Source organism: Diaporthe amygdali, assembly GCF_026229845.1.
Source record: "Diaporthe amygdali strain CAA958 chromosome Unknown NODE_28_length_639089_cov_64_968398, whole genome shotgun sequence".
Taxonomy (NCBI): Eukaryota; Fungi; Ascomycota; class Sordariomycetes; order Diaporthales; family Diaporthaceae; genus Diaporthe; species Diaporthe amygdali.
Window position 1 is genome coordinate 278,406 of NW_026517048.1, and position 18,646 is coordinate 297,051.

At 49.8% G+C, this 18,646-nt stretch overlaps 3 protein-coding genes across 3 annotated transcripts; 1 reads left to right on the forward strand and 2 right to left on the reverse strand.

The window, feature by feature from the left end:
- Nucleotides 1-24: 24 nt before the first annotated feature.
- Nucleotides 25-1,958, reverse strand: J7T55_014804 (uncharacterized protein; the record flags this gene model as incomplete). Its single annotated transcript, XM_053131782.1, has 5 exons — nt 25-416; nt 506-593; nt 941-956; nt 1,370-1,808; nt 1,868-1,958. The coding sequence occupies 5 exons, from the start codon at nt 1,956-1,958 to the stop codon at nt 25-27; spliced, it is 1,026 nt and encodes a 341-aa protein (XP_052990165.1).
- A 2,156-nt stretch (nt 1,959-4,114) lies between these two features.
- Nucleotides 4,115-6,095, forward strand: J7T55_014805 (uncharacterized protein; the record flags this gene model as incomplete). The annotated part of the gene is made up of 7 exons (XM_053131783.1): nt 4,115-4,195; nt 4,270-4,367; nt 4,492-4,541; nt 4,597-4,656; nt 4,721-5,047; nt 5,099-5,661; nt 5,742-6,095. 7 exons carry the CDS (start codon nt 4,115-4,117, stop codon nt 6,093-6,095), a joined length of 1,533 nt encoding a protein of 510 aa, XP_052990166.1.
- Nucleotides 6,096-6,943: 848 nt separating this feature from the next.
- J7T55_014806 (uncharacterized protein) lies at nt 6,944-13,948 on the reverse strand (the record flags this gene model as incomplete). Its single annotated transcript, XM_053131784.1, has 12 exons — nt 6,944-7,254; nt 7,323-7,372; nt 7,433-7,809; nt 8,377-8,541; nt 8,746-8,790; nt 9,436-9,507; nt 9,767-10,294; nt 10,356-10,745; nt 10,809-11,050; nt 11,101-11,812; nt 11,877-13,066; nt 13,120-13,948. The coding sequence occupies 12 exons, from the start codon at nt 13,946-13,948 to the stop codon at nt 6,944-6,946; spliced, it is 4,911 nt and encodes a 1,636-aa protein (XP_052990167.1).
- Nucleotides 13,949-18,646: the final 4,698 nt, after the last annotated feature.

Here is an 18,646-nt window from a genome sequence, read left to right on the forward strand (position 1 = left end):
TATATAACTCAGGCGGTGTTCTTTCTATGATGGTGCTCCAACAAAATCGATGGAGTGCTGGTCTCTGAAAGCCAACAGCCCATCCCATGAACGGCACTGATGTGGTACCCCCCATCCTCTCAGACGGCTCTGCCCGGCTTCCGGGTGCTCGTCTGGTCCCTCCAAGGTGTCGTCAGCTGAGCAGATGACAGACTGCCTCATGTAGTTGAAGCAGTGAGCGGCATGGTTTTTCTCCCACTGTGCTTCCGGGGAGCTCTCGTCGGTGTTACGCAGGAATATCTTTTGCAACTGTTGGAGGCAGTGGAGTTGATGCATGGCAGATATCATGTAGACATTGTCGAGGTCACCTACGACACCAGAATTTGGCGTGAGGCCCGCTTCTGAGGGATTGGCGATGTGAACAAACCCAGAATTCGCTATAGGCATTAATTAGCAGGCTCACTAGAGTCGGAGCCGATGCTTCTTGAGGGGATTTTCTCACGTAGTCCATAAATACTCCACGCACTATCTATCTCCGCTTCGGTTGTCGCGTTACTAAAGCCGTCCGTATCCTGGAAAAGGACAGTGCTTGGCAAGCACTCGATGTTGGAACTCTGTGTCAACAAAACCAGAGCTACTGCCTCAACGAGGCAAAGAATGCTTAGGACTATGGTAGGTACTAGACGAGACTTCGGGTTGGAACGTTGCCGAAGTGTAAAGCCTTCCAAATCTTCGGCGTTGGTATCTGCTAGGTCATTACCAAGCGGCAGATAGCCATCCGCTCCCATAGTAAGTGGTAGCTTGTTGTGCTGGTCTCGACGGATGTGTCCAACGTCAAATTTTACCTCACTATGCGGTAGGCTATGCAAATGGACAGGTTCCTGGATCTCTGGGTATTATTTCTTTGGCTAGAAGCTGATTAATGATGATGCAAAGTGCTGACATGTAATTTGAAGCGTACGCTGGCAAGCACTACACTGGCAAGTCCTGTCAGCATCAGTTTAGTGACTGTCAGCTTGACAAGCTGATATGAAGACCATTTGCAAATCGGACAGTTTAGCATTTTCATGGGAGCAAATACCTTGGATGATTGCACATTGACTAATCTATACAATACTAGGCTCTAGAGGTCTGAGTCTCAAATCCAACCCGGCAAGTGCGTATGTATCTCGCGTCTAGGACACGGCCAGGGGTCGGTGTGTCTAAGCAGTGTGCATTGATATGACCTGAGCTTTCGGTCATTCCATGTTTTTGTTTAATATTCTATTGAAATATGCATTTTGAAGTAGAATAAGTGACGGTCAATATGCACCCGCTCGCCTGCAAATGTATAGCAATTTCTTCTCCCAAATTGTAATATTTCTCTCAGTAAAACACCCTGCCACCCCACCACAAATCCTTCATCCTGACAGATTCAATGGCGTTTTCCTTTGTCCACCTCGCGATTTCACTGAAATCGCGACATTTGTGCTTCGTGGCTAAATCCATGGCGCTCCTTGGAACAGTGTCTCCCGGAGCCGTGATGATTTGCTGTAAGATAGTGCTTAGGTCACCCCAACACATGAAAGTCTCCCGCAAACGATCAATACATAGATCTGCTTGGTGCATGATGTCTTCTTCAGTCCCCTGGAACGCAGCAACTCTGGAATACGAGCTCTTGTCTTTCAGGCGCACGACATGCTGCCTGAGAAGATTAATACATCCAAGTTGGACAAAAACCTCTGGTAATGCCAGTACACGTGTGCTATCCCTCGGCGGATGTGTGAAACTTTCGTCATACTTGATCTCGAGAGCATTCAGGCTTGACTTGGGGATGGCAATCGGACTGTCTGTAACGGCTCATCAGTTTGCATTCAGCTGTAACTTCCGCGAGGGACTTTGCACGGACCTGGCAACAGTTCTGACCACTTCCTATCGGCCTCTTCAACTGGTTCCCCAAAGTATTCAGAGTTGGTGAAGAACGTCAAATCAGGGAACATGCGCCAGGTATATTCCAGCCCTTCAGAAACTGGGGTCCAAGGCATCCGGCGAGTTGCACATAGCTCATCATTAGGGATCAGAAGAAATATGTGGTAAATATTGAAAAGGCTACAGAAAACGAATATTATAATGAGCCCCTGCATCAGGAGGGTGAAATGTTGTGGCGCCATCACCGGAAAGCTTGTAATATTTTGTTTTCGACCTTGATGTGAGATTAGAAAGCGCTGAGCTTCATGGTATCACTAGTTCATCGTTAGTTGAGAGACTTTGCAGCTTCACTGAAGCAATCAGTGATGGAGCGATGCTCCTGTGCTTTGTTAGTAGGCCATACAGCTCGCTGGTCTGGTCAGATTGCCAAGTCCAGTCACCGACTGTCAGCACCTGTCAGCATACATGCAGGTCAGATGTGTGGACTCACAGTACAAGCTGCAGTACTACCCTATCACAACGCAGGAATTTTTGGTTGCAATTTACTACGCAAAATCACTCCTTTCGTTCTGGCTCAGCGCAACTTCTCTTGCATTGTTAGGTTATGCCCTCTACAAGTTGTTCCTGGAGCACTCAGCTGCACTGTCTGCAATTCTCAGCCGACCAGTTACTCTCTGCACTTCAGACTGGCCATCAACGCCCAAATGTTTCACTTTACTAGGAAATATGATGAGTATCACTCACTTACAGGTTCGGATGGATCTACAGATCATAGCATCATTGATGAGAAGTTGCTGGCGGACACAACTGGAATTGAGGACGATGGGCTATCTTCCCAAACCAGCTCAATTAATGATGAAGCAGAGTTAGAAAACGTTTCATCAAAAGAAATCTCTTCAAAAAATGTAATATGGCTGCTGGTCTGTTCTGCTTTGATTTTTACGGTCTCTTCCATTGGATTCCTGGTTATGCAACGAAGACTAGACGATGTTTGCCTTGAAGTCATGGAGCCCTGGAGTAGGCAGCCCACCCTATCGAGAGATCAGGCCTCACAGTTATTCCTAACATCCCCTTAGGTCCAATCGCTTCCGCTGTGAGCTACGAATCAAAGAGGTTTGACTGGGAGACTTGCCCAGAAGAATACTGCGGAGACATCGAGATTAATAGGGAAAGCTCGTGGAAAGATTTGTGGGATTGTAAGTGCTTCTCTTCTGTTCAATGCAGCCTAAGCCCATTTCAGTGGTGACATCCGAGCTGATGGATATTGCTAGATGGGTGGATGGGATTTCCAAGACAGATGGTCACGAAACTTGACAAGTCTCCCGATGTGGATTGGCTACATTCATTGCAGCCCGGCGGGAACCATACCTTGATATCGTTGCCAGAATGTAAGTTCCAACCAGCATAAATTCATGATTGCTTGCATCATTTGTCATATGGAACTAAGTCCCTTTCTGACACTCAACAAGTTGCACACCAGATCCATTGTGTCGGTATGATACGGAAGATTGTACATGGTGAAGTAGAACATCATGCAGGACTGACGGAAGATATCGAAAAGGAGCGACTCTGGCTCCACGTCAACCACTGCCTCCTGTCTTTGAAAGATATGATCGAATGCAAGGCTGATGTGACACCTGTGGTCTTGCAAGAAGCAGGCAATGAGTATAATTCCGAGGCATGGACTTTGAAGGACGCGCCGAGAAGCTGCAAAAACTACCAGGGGTTAATAGACGCCTTCAGTTTGATGCCTATCTGTTCATCGGGTTGTAACGCTGATGAGATATACCACACGACATAGATGATTGAATTACATCAAGTCAATGGAGAGCAAGTTAATACAACCCTATTTTCATACGGCATCGACGTGGATCTGCGGTTCTTTTGGCTGCATAAGCTTTGTAGTTGTGTGAGGGGTCTCTAGACTGCTTAAACGCTACGCGCTGTTCTTCGTGGGCTGGAAATTTGCGGCGCAGCACGTTAGACTTGGGGGGTTGGGGGTGATTGTCATCTCAGTGCTCAGATATGATTTAGGCAGGATTTCTGATTAGACAGGATCCTTCCAACAGGGCGACAAAGAGCCAACATCGCCACGCATGAACACTGCATTGTGTCACTTGCACATCGCGAAGTTTTCTAAACGAGAGCCACTGCATGGTACTCAAATCTGGCACTGCTCAAACGTAACGGCAGGATTTTGCGAAATTCTGAGCTTCACTGCCGATAAATGGCGTCCCAAGGCTACTTGCCGCATCAGATAACCAGCCATGTGTCCATCGGCCAATGCCTAGCAGCTGCGGCTGCACTGGTGAGTCTGAAATCGTTTGCGCAACGTGTTGTCACCTGCCACCGTCGACAGAAGCCTCATTCTCCTCACTACAGATCATCGCCTACGGTACAGTCCGAATTATCTACAATCTACACTTCCACCCACTCGCCAAGTACCCCGGGCCAAAGCTTGCTGCCATCACCGATGCTTGGTGGGCTTACTCCAGGTACTGAACCTCAACAGGCTGCGCTTCGCAGTTCTTGGAAGCCCATGACTCTTCTTTAGAAAGTGGGACACTTCTCACATCTGGACCCCGTCTGACTCGTTCAACTTAGCATCACGGGGAATTACCCATGGATAATCGAGGATGTTTTTCAAAAATACGGTAACCTACAGAGTCTTGGTCTTCACTTATGGTCTGTTTTCTGATGTTCGAACAGGCGAAGTAGTCCGCATCGCTCCCAATGAGCTTGTGTTCCTGAAGCCACAGGCGGCAAAAGGTCAGTTGACGCCAGCATGAAATATGTGGGAGCTTATTGCAACCTGACTGGAAATTTTGGTCAGATATATACCTGTCACATGAGAAGAACCTCGAGCTGTTCGTCCAGGTCGGATATGATGCCTTGGACACCGGCGATGGCGGGATCGCCGGAGAAACTAACCCCGTTAGACACCGCGAAATCGCTAAGAAGCTTGCACCAGCCTTTAGCACAAGGAATTTCAAAGCAAAAGAGACAGCTGTTCACAAGCAGATAGACCTATTTGTTCAGAGAATGAAGCTTGAGGGGACAGGGGGGAAGGGGGCTGAGTTGCAACGCTGGACGGACTGGCTGGCACTGGATCTGTCTGCAGACATGACGTATGGCCTCGCTATGAACCAGATGCGTGACAGTAAGCTTTTTGGACACTTGGAACCCGCAGAAAGTTACTAATGTGGAGTAGTGAAAGACTCCATACTCCTCAGCGCAACTCTCAAGCTGAACCTTTTCCTGACTATGAGTCAAATCACGAGGAAGTTCCGCCTTCTCAGCCCGCTCATGTACCTCACCATCCCGCCATCTGTGTGGTTCGTGATGCCGAAACTCATCAGAATGAAACACCGAGACGTCAAGGCACGCATCGAGCGTAGCGGCAAGACCGAGCACCTAGATTACTTTGAGCAACTCGTTCCAGCTGACAAGCCCTCCCCCGAGGATGAGAAGTATATATATCACCTGGAGAATGTGGCAGGACAACTGCTCCTGGCTGGCTGGCAGCCTCTCGCGAACCAATTTTACTCCCTGATATTCTTCCTCCTCGGGGAGCCTGAAATTTATGCGGAGCTGGTAAAGGAAGTGAGGGAGGCCTTTAGACATTATGACACCATCAATAGCGAGACCACGGCAAATTTGAAATATCTGCAGGCTTGCGCGAATGAGAGCTTTCGCTTGCACCAAGACACAGTCGATGGATTGCCGCGAGTGAGCCCTGGCGCTCTCGTGGATGGTGCATACATCCCCAAGGGCGTAAGTCGTGCTGATCCACTCGACACCTCATGAGGCTACGCCACGAGTCGTACTAGTATTCTGATTTCTTATTCAACCAGGTGACCTGCCAGATCAGCTACTTCGCCGCGGCAAGAAGCGCACGCTTCTTTGAAGAACCACTCAAATTTCGGCCCGAACGGTGGTTGGCGCAAGACCATCCTCGGTTCGATCCGAAGTACAAAGATGATGACCTCAAGGCCTCCAAACCTTTCAGTCAAGGACCAAGAGGCTGTCCTGGTGGAGCTATAGCCTCAGCCGTGCTTAGAATATTTATAGCGAAGGTCTTATGGGAATTTGACCTAGAAGCGGCGCCAGGTCAAGATGGGTTGTCCTTCGACAAGGACTTCAAGTTCATGACGTTCTGGGAAAGGCCACCATTTTGGGTCTGGTTCAAGCCTTTTCAACAGCGGTGAAATTGATGGTGCTTGGAGGACGTGAATATATGGCTGCTTGCCTCTAGCTGCTTAGATAGAAGCTTTGCAGTCAATGGAACTCTATTCTTTCAAAAACACAGTTTGGCTCAAACTTGATTCATCTCGCGCATAATACCACGATAGTCTTGTCAGGGTATATGTACATATCTATGTATATGATCAAATCCTCTAAGCATCTTCTATCATCTATTGTGCTTGCGTAGTTTACATCATTTGAACACTCTAAGGTTATTCCGTATTGCGCTTCAGCTCCAAGCTCGCGCCGTTTGCATACTAACCAAGGCCCATCCCTCGGACCCACAATACAGTCTCTCAGTTGCAATGGACCAACGTGGTGTCTTCCATACTCAGCGTTAAGGGGTATTACCATTTGGAATGACGCTTGCAAATGTTCCGGGTTGTGGAAGAAGCCCGCCTTGATGGTGAGGTTGAACCCACGCAAGATAGTGTGACTTATAGTCTGATACTCAATAAGAGGCCTTTTGTATTAAATAGACCAGTGACCACGAAATTCATTAGTAAAAATTGTCTTTGAGAGTATCTTGGAACTGGTGGAAGAGCGCTTCTATGATAATTGAGAGGAAGACTGCTTTAGCACATTGACGTGTATATAGACTAGATAGTCTACGTGGTTGCAGAATACAGATCGGCAAGGGACGATTAAGGCGGCAAAATATGACTTAATATTACAATTAATCTATGAACTCCGTGGTGACTACCAGAAATTTGAAAACAAAAGATATATTATTAGACGACCTCGAAAGTCCGTTGTATATGTACTGCCGGTCTTTCCTGCTGACCTAGACTCTGACTTGAGCATGACGGCCCTACACAAGTTCCCTCACCTCCGTCGTATTTTCCCCATCACCAGGGGAATTGACCCTGTTGAGCTCTATCAACTCCTGGTTGGGTGTGCCTCTATTCTTCACGGTTCCACCTATAGTGACGAAGGTGGACGAAGGTTGATTGTTGGACTCTTCTGACTCGTTGTTCCTGCTGCCGTAGAGAAAGTAGATCTTGGATTTTAATTTCTTAACGAATGGCATTTCGGGCATGATAGTGCGGTGCACGGGTGCGCAGCAGCAGATCGAGTTGGAAAGCATATGGACGGTTACAATCCAAACGGGTGTCAGACTGGCTGAGACAAAGTCAGCCGTGCTCTATATTCAAACATTGAGATTATGGCAAGCTTGACGAGTTTCTTACAAGTAACTCCGTAGGCCTGAGTAATGGCAACGATGTCAATGACTCCTGTGCTGTTCAATTTTAAGAGTCAGAATGGATCCGATTATTAAATAGCTCTCAATGTCACTTACAACCCTCCCAGGACAAACAGCAGCCCCAGTCTCCGCTTGGCGCTCTTCGATATGGCTAAAGTGCGAACCATGCACATACCCAGAGCAATAAGGGCGAAGGCGAGGGCGGCGTTGACCGACCAATCGACAGCAAGTAGCAGGGGTACATTCAGACAACGGCCTGGTATCGTCTCGAGCCAGAGCTTCTCAATCGGGAGACAAAACATGATTCTGCAAAGGACCATGGCAAGAAACCAGCAAACTTGGAAGATGACCAAACACCATACCCAACGTGCGAACGTTGATTTGATCGAGAAGATGCGGTAGTAGAGAGCCAGGAGGCTGAGCTTCGCAAAGGTCGGGTTGAATGGGACGTTCACCTGCATGACATAACTCACCTAGACGATGGTCAATATCTGCTAAGAGGGCGAGGAGGATATCCGCGCACCTTCAATATCTCAATATATTGCGAACGAGGAATTTCGCCATTGAACGGATTCTTGCCATTCAAGGTTACGACAGCTATTTGAAACTCGAATTAGTAGCCGATTGAGCCAGCTGACAACTCCACTATGTCGTCTTGAGGTCTATTAGATATGACCAAGGTAGTGTGTACCTACTCCACAGAGCGGCAGAAGCGTGAATGCAAAAGGAGACCAGTGCCACCAGGGCAAACCAATCTTCCAAGTTGAATTTTCTCCCAGCACGTCTAGTACCGATGAAACGGAAGACCGTAACAAGGATGCATATAGGACTTGCTAAAATATTTATCATAAAGGTTGCCCCTTGAACAGGATCGTGGAAAACACCTAAAGTCATATTTCGGAGATAGTTGGCGGGATAAGAGAGATTGATTCATTGAAAAAGGCGGGCAAAAAGCAAACTCTACAGTCTCAGATAGCACTCCATCAAGGAGGAACCTAGGCATTTTTATGGTGAGGATCTGATGGAATTTGGCTAAGCACCTGGTAGAACGGAACGGCCAGGGTGATAAACTTGCCCGTTCCAAACCAAATTATGGTATCACAGCATGAAGTTGGGAGCCAGAGGATGGGGGCAAAATCAGTGAATACATCTCGCCCCCACCCGATCCTGCCGGTCTGCCTCGACAAGTCGTTCATCGAAATGGACTGGCGGATTGATATTAGGTGATATGAGTAACGCTGAGTGCCAAGGTGGCCGGTTTAACGAATCACGTCAAAGGAAACATTATGCAGCACTCATCCGGACACTGATGCAGCCCTGGACTTGGTGCCGACATACCTGCCAAGACGTAGGCAGGAAAGAAGGCCCCGATGATCATCCTAGTTTGGGCGCAGCACGCCAACACAGACCTGACAGTGAAGCAGTGATCTGCGTGACGCACCCGTTGAGAGAGGCTGCATATGTCAGCTGGTCATGGCAATACACAACAGCATGATTTATTTCCGAAAGGCTTCTTGTTCCCTTCAGATCATCAGAGGCGGACCAACTCACAATCTATCCATGGGCTTCCCAGGCGCAATGCATGCCGTAGTGACGCTGCCTTCATACACAACTAAACAATAAATGTCCAGGCTGTGAGAGCTTAATTCCACGATATATTCCTATGCCATATTGGACAAAATAAGGCAGGATCTTCGGTTGGACCTTTCACGGGCAGCCGAGACCTCCTGGCTATTCTGACTCATCACTATTAAGCACAGTCCTGGAGGGCAGCAGCTTTATTGAAGAGTTCTGGCACCCATGGCCGCCTCCCGCGGCGCTGACGGCAGCGAGTGCATATGGTCCTTGCTGATCAGCTTTCGAAAAGGTTGGCCCGTATACCCATAGCCACAACATCAGCGCAGCTCGCAGCCTTGGCCGCCGAGCACGGTGCAGTCAGCACGGCAGCTTCCACCTCAGTCACCTGCGCCAAGACCCTCAAAGGCACACCCTAGGCACACCCTAGGCACACCCACCTGTTGCTGGACCGTATCATCAGTCCCAAGTCCTTTGCAACTTACTTCACACCCATAGCACGCGCGGGAAGGCACTGTGCGTACCTTGAAGCGTTTGACACGGGCCGCCGCACCCGACTGCTGATCTACCTTGAGGAGGTTCACGGGGTACGAAAGCTAATGTAGGATATCAGGAACCTCTTCGACGCCTGCAAATGGTTCGGATGGGCGAAGCCTGCCTCGATGGCCTTGATGACGGAATTGGACTCGCGGATGGTGGTTTAGCCCATAAAGTTGTAACTGAACTAAATTTGAGGATTTTATAGTAAATAAATTTGGTTGACAGTCATCACTTTGTCCCCAAGGACTTCCAAGTTGCCCTCCTCGCCCCTTGCCCACCACTTCCATAACTATCGAACCCAGTTGAGGATCGCACCCTATTCAAGTCAGGGATCTCATAAGACGCCAGGGTCCTCTGACGCCGCACCGTGGCCCAGAAGTCATAACTCTTGTCCTTCCTCTTCCGCTCGCGCTCCTCCCTGTCCCCACGGGCCTTCTCCGCCCTCCGCCGCAGCTTAGCTTCCCTGCTGGCCTCGGGCTCCAGCTCCTTTGCGCTGTCCTTGAAGTTCTCCCACACCCTCTTGAACCTCAGCCAGATCGTGCCAAAGAAGATTTGCACGCGAGAGGAGAAGGCCGCAATGAGGGTAGCGAAGATCATGAACGCCGAAAGAGGCAGGCTGATTTCACCGATGAAGGCCATCGTCGGGAGCCGGTCGTCACTCCACTCGACCACATTCATTCCGAAAAGGGAGGTGAAGAAGGAAAGCGGGAGGAATATGACGGTGAAGATGGTGAAGATCATCACCGACAGGTTCTGCGAGCTGGCAAGCTCCGTCTGCAGGCGGGACCATCTCACGTCGTCCACCTGGGCTTGGCGCTGGGCCATCTCAAGGAGTTTCTCGTACTACAGACGAAAGAGCGTCAGTCAAAACTAAGAGAGACTAGAATGGAATCTCGGTACTTACGTCTCCCCTAGTCGCCGCAACCCTGTCCAGCATCTCAATCGTCTGGGACTTGTACTCATCCAGCCTTCCCAGCGCCTCGTTAAGGTACACCCGCCCATGATGGGTGATGTCCTTCAGGTTGTCGCCTGAATAAATCTCGAGCATCCGCCCGAGCATCGTCGTCTGCGTCTCGAAGAGCTTCATCAGCGTCCTCAGCTCGTCTTCCATGTCGCGCAGCTCCATGAGGGCGGACGTGTTCTCGCGGTTCTCCCGCTCAGCCCGCTCGATCTCGCGCTTGTGGCGGTTCTTGATTGACTTGGCGCTGGTCTCCGCCAGGTTTTCGTCTTCCGAGTCAACGTCCTTGAAAGTCTGCATGCGGAATTTCTTGAGGTTCCATGTCATTCGTTCGGTCTAATTGCAACATTTTGTCAGTTTCAGTACTGGAAAGGGGGGGCCAAGAGCTGGTTATTGTACCAATATTCCTATGGCTTCCTCGAATATGCGGAAGATTTCGAGATCGGGATGTGATGATCGGTCTAGCAGGACGGTAACGGCATGTAGAGCAACGAAGGCTGCGAGGTCTAGTGCATTCTCGCACCTCCCGGTAAGATCACCGTTCAGCTCGTTGTAAATGCTATTCCTTAGATCTGCTTGCTGGAACAAGGCTCCCTCGGATGGACGAGACTCTCGTTTTGGGAAGAACGTCGTCAATGTTGCTGCAACTGGTCAGTAACATGATCGCCAAAGAGAAAATCTCTGGGCTTACTGGTATCAATCGCCCAAAGCCACAGTTGGTCTACCATCAATAGATTCCCATCGCGAAGTTCTTCCTCGTGTTCACTATCAGATTCCGAGGCAGCAACCTCCTTCTCCTTCTCAATGACCTCGTGCAGCAGCTTTGTGCCAACCGAATATCTTTCGACCAGAGACTTGATCGATTGATCGTCGCTCCAGGTCTTTCCCAGAAAGGGACGTCGTGGGGCCTCTTTCTTTGTGAGTTTGTACAGCATTTGGTCGTCATCACGGGCGTACGTGTCTCTGAGAGAAGGATATCCAAATTGATCCAGTGTCCGACGACAATTCAGCGGCGGATCATGGCCCACGTATTCCCAGATCATGCGCGATTCGAGTGAATCCAGGTTGGCAATATCCTCGGGCACTGGCCTAGAGCGACCGTGTGCCAACCTCCGCGTCATGATGTTTCTACGCTTGATGATTTGCTTGTATGTATCGAAATGGAGGTACGGGAGATAGACGTAGAGGTAAGTAGGTGAAGGACCGGCGTTGAGCTTGGGGCTAGAGTGTGACAGTCGTGGAGATGGCACCGAGTCGGGAGAAAAGTAGTGGACGGCGGGTCTGACAAATGACGGCTGAGACTGAGAATGCCGGCCCTGCACATGCTTTGAGACCCAATTTTCGTTGTTGAAAAGCTTGCTGAAGTCCTGCAAGTGTGTCTCCGATAGTTTGTCGAATATGTCCTGGAAAATGTTAGCCTCGTCCAAGCTACAGTCCTCAGTCCTGATGTGGGTGTTCTTTGCTCACCTTGACCCAAAGTGGGTTCGTGAAAGGCAGGTGGATCCACATGAACTTTCTGCGGTCAGCATTTGGCCTCGAGAATCCAGCAGTCAAGTCTGCCAGTGCAGATGTCTTGCTAAGTCTGTCAACTTGAGATTTGGACCTCGGGTCCAAGCCTGTATGGTCCGATGCTGCCCTTGCCCGAGATTCGATGGTCTCGGTTCCTTGATGTGTAGCAGTAGCCCCGTCCCTTGGAGACACCTCCCGATCAGTCGGGTCAGACATTGTACTGGTCGTAACAGCACTGCCTCGGCTGGAAGGACGCTGGAATCCGGGCGTGGACAACGCTGGAAGCGTGAGACTGTGGGGACGTCTTCCAGCTGCCGGAGGTGGAGAGTGTCCCTCGACATCCGGCCGGGCTGACGGGAGTGTAACAACGATATCGGGGGAGTCGGGCCGTCGTTGTTCATTGGAACTGGAAACAGCAGACCTCAATAAGCTCTGTACCCCTGTCAGGATATTCAAGCCACCACCACGATGACCGCTGTTGGATCGGTCAACTGGAATCTGAGCCCCCTCGCGGCCCCCACGCGCTCCGTGCCGCCGTGAGACACGCTTCAGACGCTCTTCCAAGCATCTCTCGGGCCCCTTGTTTAGAAACTCTGCGAGATGATACTTGGTGAAATACAGGCGAACGTCGGACTCGAAACTAGCATCTGGATCCTCATAAAATCCAATGAGCTCGACTTTGACATGTTCCTTTAGCTTCAGGGGAGTGTGAATGGTCTGGCTTAGGGTCTCTGCTTTGGCGACTGCAGCGGCCAAGTCCTGGAGATAGGTGGCCAGCGTTCGAGGGTTGGTAATGCCGAAAGACGCACAGTGGGCATGATCGCTCTCCAGAGAAGAGTATATCGTTTCCTGTCTTACATCGACAATGGCCGATTTGATGGAGACGAGCGGGGCAGAGAATTGAACCTCGTTTGCGATGCCCATGCCGGAACCGGAGAGTTGGGAGTCTATTGTCTCGTAGAAACTCCAGACTCTCATTTCGCTGACGACGTTTGTGAATTCATCATGCATCTTGATAAGACTCTTGTTGCTGATTCGGATTTCATGTGCCAGGGTTGGTGGCAGTGGCCGCTGCAGGTGAAGGAGTAGCTGGATGCTTTCGCTCAAGTTCCGCATAGACATGTAGGAAGAGCCGCGATGTGGTGTTGCTGTCGATGTCAGCTCCCAGTTGAGATTGTGGACTCGGGGGCATATGACCTACCAAAGAAGGTAATACCGTGACAGTTGAACAAGATGCCGCGGTACTTCTCATTCTTGCTTGCCAAGAGCAGGGCCTTCTTGACCACCAGCCCACCGATGCTATGCGCTATGAAAAAGACGGGGCGGGATACATGGTGTCCCTCGCGCCTCTGGAGCACCTTCTCCAGTAAATCCCTAGCCAGGCCGTCGAGCGTGGTGCTATCGGTCAGCTCACGATGCCTATAGAGCATGACCCTAGCCGTGCTGGCATACCGGCGGATGCCCTGCCTGACCCACAGGTGGGCTGCCTTGGGAAAGTTGCCGCCGATTCCAGGCGACAGGATGGCATCACCAGCTAGCTCCTTTATTGCCGGGTGGGATATCTGGTCCACCTGGTCAGGGTCGCCGAAGAAGCCATCTGGGAGGGGGTCACGGGTCCAGGTTTCGACGGGGTCCGCTCCGGGGCATGGGACAGTAACAATATCGACCTTGGTCTCGTTATAACCTACGCCGCCAACCTCTCCATCGACATGAGCGAATCCTGGCTCGGGGTCCCAGTGGGACATGCTCGTCCGATTCGACACTGCATGGTCGCTGTCGTGGATTGCAGCCAGCTTGTCCTGGACTGAGCTGGGGCCAGTAGTCGACTGAGGCGTGTCTTGGGAATGCGACTGTGACTGCTGCTCTTCCGGGAACACAGGCCTGGACGGGAGAGGGTCGGATTGGATGCGCTCTGGAGAGTCCCTCAGCTCGTCTTCGAGTCTCGAGTCATCGAGTGCGTCCGCCACATCTGCAGGCACAGGCGCAGACGTGTCGGATTGGGCCTGTGAGACGAGGGGCCGACTTTCCATTCTCAAATGCTGCTAATGCTAAGCGCGCTTCCGGGAAAACACAGACTGCGGAGACGACTTCAACATCTCTTCTGTCGACGACGATCGCGGCCAGACAGACATATGAAGCAGGAAAAATTGGTAGACCGACCTCTCCTGTCCGGAGGAACTATGGAGGAATGCGAAAAGACGCGTTTTCTCACCTCACGAGGCTTCAAATTGTAGGCTGCAGGCTACAGTCTGACACCCCCGGACTGCGCCCCCGGGAGGGAGGGTCATGAAGCCACACGGCGCCAATCCATCAGCAGCTCTGGTAGGGTGTGTTTGCCTACTCGGGAGGAGCTGAAGGCACATCTGACGGGTACGATCCACACTAACGCCGATCGGTGTGGTCAGAAAGGGGGGATCATCTGCGCCCCCGGAGATGCAGCTGGGAGCTGCCGAGCTGCCGAGCTGAGCGCCTGGGCACTCCTCCACCCAAATGTGCATTCGGCCTGTCACCGACATTGTACGCTGCAAACATTTGATTTGCAGTGACTAATACCAGCCCACCCGAAGTCTGTACCTAGGAAACGTTGGTCAAAGTCCACATGCCATTTTGCTGAGCTAAGATGGCCCTAAGCAGGCTCACAGAATATCATTTCCCGCAATAGCTTCTTGTGCAACACATGGGATTGTCGATTCCTCTGGAATGTGAAAGATGTTGACTAGCCCGAGATGCAGGCAACAAACATCCGACCTCACCAACAGCGCATGCGGTAAGAAATTCTCAAGCATGCTCTGTTGACTGCCATTCTGAGTCAACAGCAATGAATGAGCCGATAGCAAAGTGACCCGGGCTGATCCGGAGTTGGTATGCCCAGAAACTGATGTAAGTCGGCATGACGTGAGTTCTCGATGCCAATCCCGGTGCCTGCCGTCTAATTTTTGACTGTATGGCTATCAAGAAACGCCGACTGAAGGATTGGTCGTGGCTTGATGTACTTCCATTTCATCCCTGCAAGAGCTCTAGCTTCTACGATCTTAAGCTCGGGTGTCCGCTTTGCCTGGATAATCTCTCGTGCTCCTATGGGATAACTTCATGTGGGATAATTTCTTATAAAATAAATGAAATAACCTTCTATGGAATAATCTGTTACAGGACAACCTTCTGTAGAATAACCTTCTTTGGGAAAGCTCCTTGGGATACATTGCTGTCGGATAACTTCTTAGATGAGGAGCTAACGAAGCCACAGTGGCCTCTGTAATGATGTGTTATGATTTCGATGGTGTGGCCGTTTTCGTCCCAATAGTTCAGGAACCCAGCTTTCATTGACGTCCACGCCTGAATGTTACCCTCCTCATCATTTTGAAATTTGTTCTTCCTTGCCGATTACTTGAAGTGTTCAAGTGTGATGTGATATAGGAAAAAACGAATATACGCAAGAGAGACAGAAGGTGATAGAATAGACCAAGCCAGTGGCATGTCATTAAATACATGAAGTAGTGGGCAGGGCACAGCGGGTTTCATTTAAATCTGTCAGTATTGGGAATCATTAGTTACCAGTGGGACGCTGTACTCTGGGTTGTTGGAATGGGTAAGTTGCGGCATCTCGCAACACTGGAAAATGTCCGATATCTAAAGACATCTTTGAGCTCAACAGCGAGCTTCGAATATGCGAGTTCCAGACCCTAGCCCCAGTATTGACGTTTTCCCACAGTCAAAAGCTCCTTTTTCTTGGCTTGGCATCTATTCAAACGCACTTGTACCTTTGTCAACTTGCCAGCATGTTCTCAATGACTATGCATGTTGAGTAGTGCGATGTTGCTTGTTACTGGCTTGATATTCAGCTCACGTATGGGGTTGAATAGATGCAACCATGTGCTTGTCCAAATTTTTTCTGTAAATCCCCGGCCAGACCTTTTTGTGGGCGTCGTTTTTATGTTTTCATGCTTTTGAGATGCATAGGAAGATTGGAGAGTTACTTTGTAAAGTTTGGTCAAACTGTGTATATATCCAAAAGTTGTATATACAAATCGAATAATAGCCGCTCTCGTGATTTGTTCGAATCATGTATAAACAGCCTCTGAAAGACTTGCCTGGATAATTTCAACGTGATTCTGACTGTAGATTCTCATTTATCATATTGTGAGGTACACCAACGTTGGTGTGGCGGCAGCTCTGCTAGGAGCACAAAAGGCGAACCCGGGGCACATCCGGAGACAACACGGAATTAACACAACCAACCATCGTGTCCAGCATTTTCTCCAAACCTTCCACAATCACACAGTACACTCTTCGCCTTATTCCTCAAAAGACAAACACACTGCACACAACACAGAACATGTACATATAGAGGATATCTCCATGGTGTCATTCCTGCCTCCCTCTCCATCCTGAGAGCTTGAAAATGTAAAACCAATGCCAGCAAAAGGGTCTGGCCGGGGATTGAACCCGGGACCTCGCGCAATGAAGCATTAGGGTGTTCCCTAAGCGCGAATCATACCACTAGACCACCAGACCAAGTTGTTGTTGTTGAAAACCAAGCTCCCGGAGCAACTATGTAGCCAAGAAGACTTGGCAGCGGACCCCAGAGGTAGCTGGATGTGGATGGCTGGTCTGTGCACGGTCATTAGGGTGGAGATTCCGTAAAATTCGTTTGTATGAAGCAGAAGTGCAAGCTTCCTCAGAAATCTGGTGAGATGGGCCTTGCGGTGTGTATGACTGCTGGAAGGGTGCTTGCCACACAAGCTTTTCCTTGGAGTTAGGCAGGTCGCCGTAGCTTACCTTCGCGCATTTTGTTGTTCTGGAATGCCTGCGTATGTAAGCAAAAGTGCTTTCCTGTTCCTAGAACAGCCATCACATTGTCGTTGCGTGGTAGGCTCGCAGATACACAGCAGCTCGCCCAGGTCACTTTGTATTAGGAACACCTAGATTCCGGGTTGCAGGACCATCTGCTAGTCATATTTAGGATAGCAGTGACTCTCGTATGAATACGCGCACTGCTTGTTTGTGGTTGCTGATGCCGCAGATCCGGTCGACGATGGAGCCGCCCTGGCCAGCATACAAAGTGATCCACTCCGGATCTTCAATCACTCCAACATTCCACCCTGAAAAGTGAGGCCACATCTGCTCAGCGGGTGCTCCTTGAATTAATTCACAGTCGCAGTCTTGTCGTCCTCGGAACAGCCAGCCCACAACTGCGACATGGCGTTCTTCCTGGAGGGCAGTCCTCCGAGTTTGCTAGACCTGCTTTTATAGGAAGCACTACGCCTTCTACTTATAGAATTAATACATTAAATCATCTACTAGCAAAGTCCACAGTAGAGTTCGGCCGAACAAGTGGGATTGAGATCCAGACTTTGAGATCTACATAGTTGGTCAGTTGCTGATCAGGTGCCTCCTATGGGAGCTTCCACTGGTATGGCCTACGCTGAGATAATGTCCCCGAGGATAACCTTTTTGAGATGACTGTTCCTAGAAAGATATGCTTTAGGGATATCTCTCCTAAAATAATGTCCCTTGGGGTTACCTCCCTTGGGATAATCTCCCCTAAACTTACCTCCTCAAAGACAATCTGCTCTAGTATAGCCCTCTATGAGATAAACTTGCACAGGATAACCTTACCTAGGGTAACCTGCCCTGGAATATACTATCTGGGATATCCGCCAGTGTGTCTTAGCTTAGTATGTCTGTCTGAAGTTTTACAATTAGCCTATGCAGGATGCCAGCAGACACGCATTCTGCAAGCACCGCTATGTTTGGTCAGACTGTTGGCTTCACAGACGATTCTAACCATTCTCATCTCATAGAGAGCCGTTTGGAGTCTGAGAATGTCCAGAATTCGACAAAGCATCGAGAAGCGGGAATAATTTCGCTTCCTCATTTGACTCCTTGCATTTCTCAAAGGAGCCTCAATCTGATGTTCAAGAAATGAAGGGTTATCACCTCCAACCCCCAGAGGCGGACGTCGAGCACAAAATCCCCGCCTCGCGTTTGTATTGATATTGAGGTGCTCTTTGGTGGCTCAGCACGGTGTCCCTTTGAGGCAAAGTGGTCTGTTTTCCGTATTGGACGTCGACGCCCATCCGGGCCACAGAGAAGGAAGCATTGACGCGCTCTCAGTCGGCTGGCGGCCGACACATTAAGACGAAATACTCCCCAACTACTCATGTAGATCGGGAAGCTCCCTGGCAACAGGGCTCCACTCCAACGACTGGAAGCCACGAATTCGCAAAGATGTTCACGAGGTAGTCTGGCATGCTCACAATCTCGTAGCAACTCTTTGAGGCACTTTTAGTCATGACTTCGAGATGGCAGGGGGTGTGTTGCTGAAAATAACTTTGCGGGCGGGTGCTTGGACAGACGCGGAATAGTTGTCAGAGTGACCCAGATATGACGCAGATGAGCGGAAACATAGTTTTAGATGGAGCAGGATATTTTTAGGTTAGTGATCACACTCATCAACGCCAGAAGGCTTACCTGTAACCAATGAGTTGCTGGGTTTTGCAAAAGTATTGATTTTAAAGGATATATATGAGACAGTTCTAAGAAGACAGCGCCGTATCAGTCAGCTTATAAAATGAGATAATGAGATGAGGGCCGGATGCCGTATAATGGACCTTCGCGGCTGAGTTACGATCAAGACTTCCCACTATCTGCCCAGGCATGTCCAGTTTCTAGCACCTAGGTACGTCCCTTCTTGCCCCTGGCGTGGTCTTGATGTACTCCATACCCAA